Here is a 15,359-nt window from a genome sequence, read left to right on the forward strand (position 1 = left end):
CGGTCAATAAACCAGCCGCCTCTGTACCTCCACCACAGCTCACTCTCACGTTAATCATCTCTGGCCACTTGGGCCATCACCAATGTCTGAGCTCCGTGACATCCACCACTCGTTCCCAAGTCTTCACTCATCCCTATCTCCCACACAGCACCAACAGTAAAACAGAACATCAATGTCAACTAACAAAGCAAAATACGGCAAAGGTAACTCGGATTATATATGTTTATTTTTCCCAATGACCAAATCACCCTGTTCATAACCCAGTAATGTATATCCCAGTTCTGCTGAAACTGTTATGCTATGACCCACAAATAATAACACACACATTTTAAAGTACTTATCAAAAATTACATTGCAAAATGAATAGCATACGTTAGGCAATATAAGCCATTTAACGTATTATTATGGGTAAATAACATTTCATGTCGTTAAGGAGCATTATGGCAATATTATTCAGTATTTGGGATAGCACATTTTGCTTAATGGGGCAATTCGACACTGGTGCTTAAAGCTTAATATTCGGGTTCAGAATAACAAGATGGTGTCTTCAACAGAAAACTATAACAGGAAACCTGGTCTTGCACATGAATGACCTGCAATTGTGTACACATCCTCGTGCAGAATCTGTGTAAGAATGGTTGATGTCAGTCATCTTGACGTGGCAAGTATGCTGGGACTATGATTATAGTTTACCATTGAAGACATATTTGTGCAGTGTAATAACAATAATTTGTTCGTATGATTTACAGACCTTCATCCACTGCAGGATGAAGGTCTCGTGTCATCCATGGAGGGTTGCTTGACCATATTTCACCACATTTGTCAGTGTAGGTTGATAAGGCAGGGTGCGCGCTGCAAGACTGGTTGAGATATCACTCGCTACTGATGTCAGCCATGGCCAGGAGTCGAGCTCAGGTGGCCGGATTCAGTAAAGTGCGCGATTACGATTATTTATTTCCAGCTTCCACACATACATCCCGGTTGTGTAATTGCCTCTTCAGCTTGAGAAAGTTTTTGAATGTGATTAGGAAGGATGTCAAAAATGGGCAGAATATTCCAATATCTACCAGCATATCCATTTGTGTTAGATTGATATCACATTAAATTATAGAAGCTTGTTAAAATGGGAAATATGTCAACTTTAATAAGCATAGGTCCGAGACAATTTGGATCGTAAAAATGAGTCTATATACAGTATTATCCAATGGAACTCTACATAATAATTCAATACCGGGGAAAAAGCGGTCACCAGATGTTATGACAAAAAAAAATATTTTCCAGAAATGTGTAATATTTCAAATATCAAAATGTCATGGTACTTAGGGTACAACGACACGGCTTCATTGATGAATGTAATTTGATTGTTCAGCTCAGAACATACACGTTAAATTGTTTGTGTGTGTAAAAATGCATGCTGTAAGATTCATGTACATTACATGTATTGAGTTCTCTCAACCCCCGAAGTCTGCGATTCACTGCATGTTAAAACAGAAATTATTCTTTCATCAAATCGTTACCCTAAATTATTTTATTTTCCAGGTAGGTGAATCCTTTCACTCATGATGGTATGTATGTGCAAGATAGAGGTCCTTTGCTTGAGTCACATTTATTATGCACAGATACACTTTGAATATTAGGATTTGTATTTTTACTTACATGTCCCATGTGGCTTGTTGTACCGTGCTACTTAAACATTCATCTGTGTATGCTTATTTGGAAACCTTTACGTTTTTGTATCAATGTCTTAGTCATTGCCCACACTTCTGATGAATGTGTCAGGGCTGGAAGTCTGAAATGATTAATGACTGTTGCTTGCAGAAACAGTGGCAATTTAATCTTCAGTAAAATCTTAATTTTCCGAGAAACTGTTCCGGATCCCAAATTTGTTTAGTTGCTATAATCGCGATCCATTGTGTCCATAACGTGTCACAATCAATCCATCACGTCCTCTGGTTGTCAACAGTAACAGCGATTGAATTATAATGAATGTGTGGAACAGTTCCTTTAATTACATTGAGTGTGGTGGGCAAAAATTGTGTGTCATAAGATGTTTTTCTCACGAGGCTCCATAGTAAAAATGTCAAAGTTGGCAAAATAATGGTGAATATTTCTGCACTGTGCCAGCAACATATTCCACCAGGCAGAAAGTAGAGTTTAAAATTGAATCTTTCTGCTTGGCAGAAAGCACAAACGAAGGGTTTTCTCTTTGTCGAAAGGGAAAGGCACCCGCTCATAATAAGACTACACCTACCAACCCACATATCGATTTTCGTTTCAGATTGTTTATTTTTTGCAAAGCCACTATATATATGCCAAGTAAATGGGGTACAAGTCTCACTCGCTCAGGGGAGAATTAACTATGTTTCATTAAAGCTATGCCCAGCTCACTAATGACACAAGTAAATGACACATTGGTGGTTTAGGTACAATGAAATGCCATGCCGGCAGATTGGGCCATGATAATTGACAGTTTCATAAATCTAATGTGACCTCGTGAATTTATTTAACATTTTCCAAAGGGCCCTCTATTTATATATCTGTAATGATTCATAGAATAGTTCCTTCCTGCTGAAAGTATGAAATAATTGGCAATCCCCATTCCAGTTTAATTCACAGCATAACATGGCCGCCAAAACTTAAAGGTAAGTATTTTACAATGCAACATCTTTGATTGTGTTTGATATCTACAAGGTCAGAGTATTGACATCGATCTCAAATATCGATCTTCCTTAGGCATGTTGATCAGTTCAGACTTGGCCTGCTCAGCAGTCCTAGGCTTTGATCAGAGCTTCCTTCAGGCAGGTGTCTTACCAGATAAACCCCTGCTGCCAGCCCATTCAATAGCGTACATTTTCAAAATCCACCACACTGTGTACCAGTGTATGTGAAACATAGCTGGCAAGACAGTCCATTATGAGAGCCTTGATTTTAAAAAGGGATTCAAATGTGAAAGAAATGTGCACACATAATTATCATAGTTTTATTACAAGATAAGATATTGGATATTTGTGTCGTTCTAATAGCAGAAGGCCATCACAAAGGCGCTATATTTCAAAGATCGAGAAGGTCTGCCAGTAAGGCTGTGATGTGTTGCTTTTGCGGTTTTATCTCATTTAGAAGGTAATTTGTGGAAAATTTTCTAATTTGTAAAATTTCGTCCCGTGACGACGGTGCATATAGCCTACTGTTTTTTGAATGATGCGAAGAGATATTTAACGTCAACTGTGAAGCAGATGGCAAATATATATTGATTACTACACACGCAGCATGAACCTGTGTGACCACTAGGCTCGAACCGCAACCTCTGCAATAAGCAGAAGGCCGCACGACCACCCAGCATTGTCAGCACCCCGTTTCACACCAAACTAGACACACGCAGACATAGGAGGCCAATCTTGCACGTTTGTCCTCATTTTATAGTAACTTTGTATTTTGTAATAAATCAATATAATTTAAGGAATCATATTTAGTTACTGGTAGGGGCATTGATGCTGGTAAAGATGTGCGTCGCAATGTATCGCGATTTGTTGAGGAGTTTTGCAGTTATTGTGAAAAACGTTAAGACTTCTCAGAAAATGGATGCAACATTTTATGGGTGCAACATTTTATGGGTGCTGCAATAAATAGCCTAAGAGATGCCTTAATATAAATTGAATAAGCTGTGTACAGTATGTACTTAATTTAACACCGTACAGTCATGTGATACCAATATTGACTTCATAGTCTTCATTCTACTGCACAAAAGTACTTGACAAAATATTTGACAGCGCAGTGCTAACAAATGTGCCCTCCCCTCCAAATACACCTGCAACTTATGCCCCATATTCATCTTGTTAAAATTGGGCATACACTGCCCAGTGCAAGTACTTCCAATTTACAGTGTACAATTTCCCTCAACCAAATCACCACACGCAAACGCACGACCTTTCCCGCTCACTAATCTTACCGCCTTCTCGATTGGTAATTACGGCACCATTCACATTTGCATTTTATGGGTCACATTGTTACGTACGGGAGATTGACTTAACAATAAATACCTATTAGGTATAATAAGAAAGACTGTAATTGGCTATTCATTATATCAGCTGTGCAGCTCCCAGGTTAAACATTGTGAGCAGTGTGTCTTGCAACATTGCCCATTTACGTAACATTTTGAACTAAATTTATTTTCATTTGGCAATCAGGTTTTTCACGAAGGCAATGAATTTGCTATACATTCACTTAATCATTCCTGTTAAATCAATTAGCATAGGTGTTATGAAAATTATATGCAAAGGTTACCTTTAGGCTCATTGAACAAACAGAATAGAACATGTGGCAATAGGAATGAGACCAAAAATGACATAAAAAATTATCAATCATTATTATCGTGACCCTGATATTTATTTGAATTGTGGGGGATATATCTTTTTTAATGTATTATATGTGTGTTAGCATAATACACGTGTGATGTGCGTTTGGATTTGTGAATTGTTTGGTTTTGTTGATATAGTATTGGCAAGGATTGCTGGAGTTTTTTCCCGACCAATAATGAGGTGATATAATGAAATGCTTTCGATGGAAATATCACGAGTAGAATGTGAAAAGCACAGTATTCCACATGGAGACAATTTAAGAAAAAGTTTTAAACAAACGGTGCATCAAATGCAGATCGGAAGCTATGTCTGTGCAGTTGGGAAAGTGATGTTTACTTCAAGATGTCTTCAATGCAGAATTTAATTTAAAATATTTTGATAAACCCGGGTTTTGTCAAGAACACAGTTTCTGCAATATAGCCATACTGCTATATATCGTACAATGTAATATTCACAGTAAAAACTGTTTTTGGAAATATCGTTATATCGTGATTATGATTGCTGTAAAAATTAATAATTATAAAAATGCCAGAGGAAACAAAAATAAACCCATACTCTGCATTCAGAGCTCCCAGCGACTCCAAAGTGTTTCTTATTAACATATTCAGTTGCGAGGAAACTCATTTTCTAGTGACCGTGAAATTAAGTGTCCAGAAGTTCTCAAGCAGCTAGACAAAGAGATATTCTGGGTAATATTGAAGCCTTGTACACCATTGGTTGACCCAAAACTGTGCATCACCAGGATATATAGAAATTTAACCGTTTTAATCAAGGTTAGTCATTGCAAACAAAAATGTTATGATCACCCCCTCATAATCCTTGCTTGTCTGTACGGAGTTTTCGTATTATCTCCTCGTATGCATCGATTGTCTACAAACTCACTGGTGTCTAAAATCATTATCATCATCAGCCATGGTAAATCCACTACTGGATGAAGGCCTCCCCAAGCCGCCACATTCCAGAGATATATAAATCTATCTAGCACACGCACACAAGCTGATTGCATCACTCCATTTCCTCAAGGGGTGTGCTATCAGATGAGCACGTGTAAAATACATAACACGAAATGAATCAACTAACTCACTCGGGGCCATTTTGAAAGTCATCGCAATGTGCCCCAGAATAAATATTGCTAGTTATTGTAAAATATGAGAATAGCAGGTTAGCAAAACATGCATTATTAAATAGTTAACAAAATTATAACTTTATTAAACTTGAACAAATGGATAACAAACGGTCCCCTTAAACTTAAACGTTCACAAATGTAAGCTGGAAAAAGCTCTTTAAAAATATATTTCACCATTTTTGTTTCCTGCATGTACCGTGCTGGTAAATTAAAGCTCAGCTTGTGATCAACGTCGTGAATTGGGTGCATTTATTATTTCAACACTGTGTACGATTCACAAATGCTGACCTACATTTAAAAGCGCTAGATTAAAGCTGCTGTGTGTACACTGCCAGAACATGGGATGGGAGTTTGAGCACTCATCCTCTGCAGACCCATAACCAGTGTGGGAAGGGTAGACAGGGAATTGTGCTGGTGTCCCGATGACATTGAGGGCATTTCTTAGTATACAGATGCTCAGGGAAATGCTGCCCAAGGCATTTGCATCTTGTGGTGGTTCGCTGCCTGTCAATTACCCGCAAATGTGTGCCTATAGTTCAGTGGAAATGCCGGTGGCTGAAAAAGTCGAGCTTATCCCACACTAATGAGGTGAAATGACAAGCTCACGGCATATTGCGTTCACGGGACTCGGCACGCACATAGGAGACAGCCCAAACTACGCAGCCAGGTCATGTTCAGCACTCGTCGTGAGCTCTGGAATACAATACTGGCGAGTAGAGTGCAGAGTTGTTGCAGCCCCCCTGCACAATACCACCTCAACACCAGGGTGGGATCGTACAGCACATCCCTCCATTACACTATTCCTAAATGCTGCCTCGGTGAACACACGTATGCATTTTTTTGGCTGCATTTGCATAAATTATATCAGTTCCATTCTTGATATCACTCATCAGCATCACTGCTAGCATCGTCTATAGCTGCCATTTGTGCCTGAGGGAGTGATGTAAAGCAGTACATGAGCCGATGAGGCAACACAACAGTCATAAAATACGTGATAATTCGTGGTAGATGCAGGAAGCAGAGCGATGACATCAGGTCCTCGCGCGTGCTGGTGGCGAGACGAATCGTTACGTCGCACAATCGTGAGAGATGGCAACAGAGTCTCGGAGAAGCCTTCATCCAGCAGTGGAGTGATGGGCTGGTAATGACCCAGGAGATTACATCATGGGAAGAGCAGCAGAGCAATTCCTTGAATGTAGAGGGAATAAGAAAGCTTCCCGGCAAAGCTATTATTATATTCTTGGTTCTTTCGGTAAAGTCACGTAGAAGGGAAATAATAATATAAATATAAAACAATACAAATTCTCACGACGTTTCGACTGCAACACAAGCCAATCATCATCAGGTGTGAAATCCACAGCAAGAAAATTTGAAAAAAGCTCTAAAAAAAACCTATTATTGTAAATAATATCATTTGTATTTAGCATCTGCCCAGTGTTCCGGTGGAAGGTGGGATGCAGGAAAAAGGGTGATCCCTTCACCACAACACCTTGCTGATCTCGTCAGAAGCATAAACCATTACGCAAACTCCGGTCATCCTCAAGCAGCTGTTGGCTAACCATCGAACAAAGATGGTCACTGCATCACACGCTTTCAGATGCGCTTCTGCAGCTATCCGGAATGCTCTTCAATATTAGGAAGCCACTAGAGCAGGGGTCGGGAACCTTTTTGACTGGGAGAGCCATAAAAGCCAAATATTTCTAAATATATTTCATTGAGAGCCATATAGTATTTTTAACGTATAATAAATTAAATGTCTTACTTTTAATGCGACTTCTGGTGCTGCATGATTTTGCTGATGGCCTTGTAGTCTGGTTCATACGTGGTGAGGTTGAGCTTTATGCAGGCGTGACCTGTGAAATTTATCTTCAAAAACTAATTGTCTGTTTACTTTAAAATGACACAGTATTATTACGCAATATCACACGTATTTTAAAATCAGTTCCAACTGATTTTTTATTTTTTCAACTCAAAATTGTCTGGGAGCCATATGCCGTCACTAGAAGAGCCATATATGGCTCGCGAGCCATAGGTTCCCGACCGCTGCACTAGAGCTACACACTTTTAAATATAAATTGAAAACTGATTTCTCTAGAACTGCGTTTTGTGTTTAGTTTGTCCTTCCCCTGCACCTCCAATTGGTTACGTACGGTGCTAAAGAAGTTCTACATACATGCATCCCTTTAGACAAGGGGCACCTACCAGCCTTGATATATTCTATGTGAATGCAATCTCTCGTGTTCAAATGTCATAATCTCTATGGCTTCTCTTTATTTCCTCAAATAATGTAAGCAGCTGCATAGCCTATTAATTGGCTCACCGCTGTGCCAAATTGCAGTCATCAGTTTGATTTCGAGAGCTGCCTGGTAATATGGTAGGGCTTTACCAAATGCACCCCCTTTTCTGCATTTGACATTCAATATCCTATGACATTATTCACAAGACGAAGCCATTGTGTAAAGGTGGCATGACCTGAATTACAAATCTAACTAATTAACCACAATTAAAAAAACGATTACTTTATAATTACCCTTCCATGAAAAATAAAGTACAGTATTGCATTTAGAATTTCAGGGTTTCTATTAAATCATTATTTTATATAAATGAAATTTAAGTAAATCTGCCGGCAGATGTAACAGCACTGTGTCACAAGTCACTGTCGAAGATGCTGGTATGCACAAAGGTGGAGAGAGAAGGGAAATTGCACGAGTCTGCATCATGGAACCCATTCGGGCTCCTTTAGTCTCCAAGAAAAATTGTGTTTATTCATTACATAGCACTTGCAAAAGCAATGTAGTCAACCAAAGTGCTTCGGCAACACTTGGTCAATACACTGTTCCTCAGCGTAGATTTTAAATAAGCTTGTGACTGAACTTTGAACGGTCGACAAAATACATCGCACAATTGCTGAGAAATTTCACAAAATGCTGCCACGGAGCCATTGAGGAGAGGAAAACGGCTGCAAGCTCCGAGCAGTTTACCGAGGATACCGTGTTATCAAGAGAAATGTTAAAGTATAGGCCTGGACTGATGCACACGAATAAAATATAAGGTGCAATCAGTGAGCACGCCGGCACAGGGCTGAAAGCTCATCGCACGTTGTGCTGCGAATGACAATCCAGCCACTCAATCGCTACTGTACAGCACCACTTACGTGAGGCTGCGAAACTGTCCGTTCGTAAAAGCCACCACCCGCCTCTCGTAATGAAAGCAACCCCCCAATTAGACCCTTGCTGAAAGTGTCTCTGCTGCCGATAATGAGATCCCATAATTACCAAGTAAACATAAGGGCAGTCAACACGTTCTGAGATTGGGTTAATAAACATATGCTTAGGTTGTCACTCGTTAGTCTATTTTGCAATTGCATCCCCTCCTCCTAAAGTGTCATATAATTATGGCTAGCATTTGAAACATGTATAAAAAATAAGATAAACGGAGGGTCCGCGGGTCAGACTACTGAGTCGACACTGCTGAGATCCTGGGTTTATCTAAGTTTCAACCGCTTGAGATCAGGCTGGGCTTCAAGAGTTGACCGTGGTAGCCCAGTTACCAATGACTGCACGACAAAACCAATCCCGTAAAACTTGGGCTATCTTTTAATTTGGTGTAAATCCATCTCTGAGAATTAAAAATAACAGTTTGCCTGTCATGTGGTGATGCACTGCACTGCTGGAGTTCCTTTGTATTCGTCTCGTGACATAATACTACCAGTAGCATCATTGCAAGGACACTGCGGCAAAATTAATGTTGTGCCTATGAAATTAATGGATGGGGCAAATTTACAGAACAGAGCAAAACTCACATTACTGACGCTGCGTTCCTGCATCCACTTAAGAGCCCGCTTATCCGGTTCACAAACAGGGCAAGTGGGGCAAGCTTAGTTTTCCTCGGCGGTCTGCAAGCTCTACTCTGGCCGCTGGTCCACATTTTTTAATCCTTTATATTAAGTTTGCTTGCTTGCTTAGGACCGTGCAAATCTTTCGTTCGTTTTTAACCCATTTCCCGTGATCCAATCGAGCTGACATTTTCCACACAGACTCGTTGTGCGTGACAATTAATGTTCGTTAAAAAATTTTTCCAAAATTTTACACTTTTTAGGACAAAAATATTATATTTAATTACCAATTGCTTAATGCTGCCATGCAATCATCTGACCCATAGGTGGCAGCCATCTCAAGCCAGAGGACGAGAGGACTCTAGCCGCCACGCATATAAAGGATTTATAGTGAAAACTTTGTTTTTACGGGTTATACTTGTTAAGGAATGTGTACCTCTCTTTGTCAAGGGCGCACACATTTTCAGCTCTACCACCATCAGAAACAGTCGTGATGTCCCAGGATCAACATGCAGGAGAGGCGTTCCATTAACGCACCTCCGATTAGCACGGTTGGTTACGTACAGTACGAAAGAAGTTCAATATACTCACATTAAGGGTGTCTTTAAAATTGGTCAACTTTAGGGAAGTGTTTAAACTAGAAGAACATGGAATACAAAAATTATATATTTTAGCTGAGCATAAAACATACAATTGCTTCTCTTTCGGGCAGTGGAGGGAGGGACAGAGGGGAGAATCTGAGCTAAGAGCCACAGGTTAGGACAAGACCAGGGTCATGCCGGGTCATCTGGGATCTCATGGCACGGCTCAGGTTCTCGATTATAATTGTTGTAGAAATGCAGCACGAGGTGGGTTGCCTATAAGTGGCAATCAAGGGGTAGATATTGAAGCCAGATGGTGAGACCCTGGTAAGAGCAGAGCTTGGAGGATGGGAGTTAATTTTGCAACAGTCTCCCCGCACCTCAGATTAGCACGGATGGGTATGTAAGGTGCGTAAGAAGTCCAGCATACATACAGATGTGAGATCTGGCAAAAGGGGGCATTGGAAGGTGTGGTAACATCAATGGCTTTGGCTATGATAACCTCTTATGAATTATAATTGAAAGCATAGCATGTTTAAAATAGAATATCCCGTCACAAAAAAAATCTGAAATGCCCGAGTACATCTTGTGTCCTTGAAGCATAGTGTTAGATAATATCATAACTTAACATGTAAGACAAGTCTTCATCTCTAGAATAGAACAAACCAATGGTTTCTAAAGAAACTAATTGGAGCTCATGTTGCTCTACAAAAGCCACTTTCTCAAACTTATATTTAGCAAAAGTGTAATAAAATAAATAACTATCTTAACTATGTTAATACTACAAAGTTACATACAATACTGCAATTACATACCCATCAACTGTTGTTAAAATCAACTGAAAGATTATTACATCAACGTCAGTCACCATATCTCGCATTTGCAAACCCAGGAATTAATTCCTTGTGATGTGAATATAATGTCTCCGTAGAGTTCTAGCTAAATTCATCTTTCATTTGATGATTTGTGCAAGGATTTTAATTAAGAATCAAGATAAATATTTCACGAGGATATTTCTTAAAGATGAGTTTGTGTTAATGGCCATTCCAGGGATTCTATGAAACATACCTCGATGATGAATGGCAATTGGGAGATTGACTGCCGGGCCGGAGCAGCCTCCACTGCTGCAGTGCATGTTTAATTATAACTTAATTGCAGCTGATAGCTCAAGTTTATGAGTGAACGCAACGCATTTCCAGGAAGATGCAACTCAAAAAACGCATCGCTCCTATTTCATCGATAGACTCGTGCGCAGGCTGTGTGTTCCAGGCTGTCCTGTGTAAGTTTGATGCTTCATTCGTGATATAAAACGAATCACATTGATACCAATTACTCAACTTTATGAATATGGCATAAGGGAAGGTTGGTGGTTTTGGAGGTTGGTGGATCATAAGTAGTTGCAGCAGCAGTGTTATATTATATTTTGTCATCTTCATTCATCATTAAATGCATATATCATGACCATTATATCATGTTGCTCTTCTTCCCTCGCACCTCCAATTAGCACGGTTGGTTACGTACATACAAACATTATCTTTTTTTATTACAACTATCATCATTGTCATCATCTTTTCCTCTTAAACAGTTTTCATCATCACCATTGTTGTTTTTAAGTAGCTTTAGGCCACAGATGTCGGATTGAATAAAATCCCATTTTGAGAATGTGTGATAAAAACGTCTCTCATCTGACTGAGTTGTATCTACAATATTAGCCGACCATGCGAGTGGTGCATGGATCCTGTGACGTTTGTCATAAGATGCTCACAGGATTCACATGTGACTTCAACATTATATGCATATACGTTAAAAATGATCTTCTGCTTTCAATTAGCTCTTACATCGTCTTAATTAAAGGTAACATATCTAGTGTATCAAAAACCTTGCATATTTTTTCTAATCTTGTGATATCTGTAATTCTTAAAGAGGTGGCAGTTCCACATTATATCCGTGGATGGAAATTTGCATTCTTCAATGATCTGCAACTGATGTTTTAACTATAATCTAGTTCACTGATGTTTTCATGAACACATCCTTTTACAGCTCAATTATCTGTTGACATACCTCTAACATCGTTATTGGTAATTCACTTCTTTCATAAGCTGTCACTTTCACAAAACATGCCCCCAATTGTAATTAAATTACATTATCTGATGAGGTATTGCTGATTGCCATTAGGCTGTATAAGGTGCACACATGAAAACAATGAACAGCTGTTCGTGTAAAATTATTCTTTGGTCTCAACTCGTTCATCACATCAATGCTACACTGTAGTACATTCATATACATTTTATTTTTAACACGTAGAGGGGAAAGTCACGTAGAAGGGAAAAAATAACCAAGAATATGAATCCCTGCAGTCACGAAAGCTTTAAATCGAAACCATAATACGTATTTTACTTCCTATGACTATATTGCATCTGTGCTCCTATAACACCATCTGCGGTCCCTTGAAATGAGTGCTCCACAACGATACGCACAGTAATTATACACTGTATGTCAGGTGCGATCACCAAGTGATCAGCTCATAAATAGTTTAGTGCCCAGACAGCATTGACGATAGCATGAGCGACCAAATGGCTGGCAATGCAGCAGACATTTGTTTTTATGGAACAAACACTTTCTTTTATTGGTCCTGGTGAATCCGCCCCATGAAGTCGTCTTGAATGGATGTTTTTAGCACTAAAATCGCTGTCCGCTGTGCACGCAGGCTAGGAACCCATTTATTGCTGTTTTTATCGCTAATAAATATCAACATTTATTAGCGACACGTAACTTGAAACGTGCAGTAGCTGTTGGAAGGCTTTGCTACCGTGGCAACGCAGCCCAGAGGGGAACAAAATCGGCAATTTGCACTGAGCCTCACATAAAAGAGGGTGTCCTCCCCCCCACAACTGGCCTGGTTTTGTCATTAATGAATAGTGGGGCCCCACATGGCATTCTGTTGGGTACATATGCAGAAGCAAACAAAGCAAAGAAGACCTACAGATTCCAACTCTGTCGTGGGAGAAAAACACAGTCGATGGTAAACTATTTAAATGAACTTTAATTGCTGAAAATAATGATTCAAGGTAGGATCTGCTTGTCTCTCTTGCATTCTGTCCTAGCTCTCACATCCCTGCCTGTTCGAGATAAGGGTGTGATGCCCATCACTTATTTGTACGAATTTTCATGCACTTTGTCCTGCCCCCTCCAACTATCGCAGACCGTGTGTGTATCATCACATGAAGCTTGCAAATTAAAAGGATACCACAGCACATCAGGACGTGTCTGTGAGCAGCCATTTTAATGTGTGGAACACAGTCGTTACCACAATAACATAATAATTTATGAGTGAGCTGAACCTTCAGCAGGGGGGTTTGTACCACCCCCCCCACCTCTCATGCCATGGAACTGCAATGAAGGAATACACTTGATGAAATGGAAATGTACCATGCATAATCTTTCGCCTGCATTTGGGAAATGCACTCACACCGAGGAACTGTATAACATTGTTATTTTTCACTTTAATCAAGCATGTGTGCCATAGATCACACCAACTCCAGAATCTTGAGTCTCACATCGAACACCTCTCTCCACAGATACCCACGCATTTGGCTTCAGGTCTATTGTACGACCGCTGATCCTACACGATAGGAAGGACCATAAACTGCCAGCCATTACACGTGGGAAAATCCGAGTACAGATAGTCCCCGAGTTACGACGGTCCGACTTATGATATTTCGATCTTACAATAGCGATACGACAAAATTATAAAATATTTTAAATTTCGCGCGGCAGGCAAACGCAGCAACGTACGAGGTACGATGCTGTACGTTGGGACGCTGCCGGGATGTACTGTATGCATCTCCCGCCTTGTGTGATGCAGATAGGATTGTTTCCTGAAAAACTTTCTATTAAATTGCAGTTCATATCGGTAGGCTAAGAATTTACCTTGTTTTTTTACTTTTCATTTTACTGTGCAATACAGTATTGTAATTAATAAATACACACAGTATATAGTTTATATAGTACGGTACTGTAACTTGCTCTGTTTTGCTAAATTATCACCATTCTTTAAGACTCCTGGGTAGGCTAGGCCATCTTAGACTTACGATATTTTTGACTTACGATGGGGTCGTCGTAACGCATCTCCATCGCAAGTAGAGGACTACCTGTACTGTACTCCTACCCCTTCAAAGAGATCTGGCCAGCATGGAAGTGTGGGCCAACATACCGTACAGAGGGGCTCTCTAGCGTGCCCTCCAGCGGAGACCCCTCCGTCTCTAGTGGCGTAGGCAAGTGATGGGGTCTCTTGAGGGGTTAGCAACCCAATACGTCTCACTCTTCTGCAAATGAAGACTCAACGCCAAGATTGCGGTGGAAATTAAGGCCTACTTATACAGTACCAAACATTATTTAAAAAATATCAAATGTACAATATACATCGACCCAGCAAGGCTCACCGAGTTTCAATTCTTCATTCAAAACAGCCACAATCTCAATGGCCACATACCTGTGATGAGGGCAATGAGAGACAGCGACAGCATTCCTTGCCAGTGGACTCCCATGTCTGTCTTGACAACCTCCACTCCAGGTGACAGAAGGCCTCAAGCACAGCTCCCTTCATTCGAGAACACAAAAGATAAACAAAGATCCTCTTTTCGATTTAAAGCTTTCGTGACTGCAGGGATTCATCAAGAAGAAAGATCCTCTTATAGCCATGTGTTGCACACTCGAAATGAAGGACGTGGGCAGGTGCTCCAAAGCGAGGGCAAACATATTTATTGTGATGCAACAGCACGTGTGTCACACAACAATCCTAAACAGAGTCGCAATTAACCATCTGACTGGCTTACAGGTCAGGTTACTCAATAACAGTTTCCCTTAAACTCAATTCTACTACTGATAACCATCTTTGTGTTTAATCATCGTTACACTTCACTATTCGAATAGTACCTTCATCCTAAGCTGTATGTCTATCTATATCATCCACTTATATTGAAACCTAACACCCATTATCTGTACTGTATATGTACTGTACTGTACTTGTCACCATTGTACAACTTACTCCTGTACATGTGTTCTATTCTTAATAGCATTGCAAGTAGTCCTACTCTGGGTGCATGGGCATGGTTATATAATAAACAGTATTCAAGACTAGAACATTTCTATAACTATCAAAACCAACATTTGGGTCCTTTACCTGTAAAATGCAACAGCAGGTGTGTCACACATAGTAATCGTCAATCGAGTCGCCATTAACCACGTGACTGGTGTACAGGTCAGGTGACTCAATAACCCTGCCAGCCAGCCACAGGCCCAACTCAGTTATCGCATGCTGGTGTACACACCTGCATTGATGTACTGCACAGCACATAAGGACCTTCACAAAACCACACTTTACTCCCTTGCTGCACGAGGAAATAATTAAAAGATTTGTCCATTCCTAATGTGCCACATATGCACTGTTGAAGCAAGTGGTG

The 15,359-nt window shown here is 40.1% G+C and overlaps 1 protein-coding gene across 1 annotated transcript in view; it reads right to left on the bottom strand.

Annotated features, from left to right (window-relative positions):
- Positions 1–14,500, bottom strand: part of LOC133356791 (LIM domain-containing protein A-like) — a 59,285-nt gene extending 44,785 nt beyond the window's left edge. The window contains exon 1 of the mRNA XM_061574477.1: positions 14,390–14,500. Within this exon, the coding sequence (XP_061430461.1) occupies positions 14,390–14,444 (55 nt within the window). The 5' untranslated portion in view covers positions 14,445–14,500. The remainder of the gene's footprint in view (positions 1–14,389) is intronic.
- Positions 14,501–15,359: the final 859 nt, after the last annotated feature.

Source organism: Lethenteron reissneri, chromosome 55, assembly GCF_015708825.2.
Source record: "Lethenteron reissneri isolate LAM-NWPU_2019-01 chromosome 55, ASM1570882v1, whole genome shotgun sequence".
In the NCBI taxonomy this organism is placed as follows: Eukaryota; Metazoa; Chordata; class Hyperoartia; order Petromyzontiformes; family Petromyzontidae; genus Lethenteron; species Lethenteron reissneri.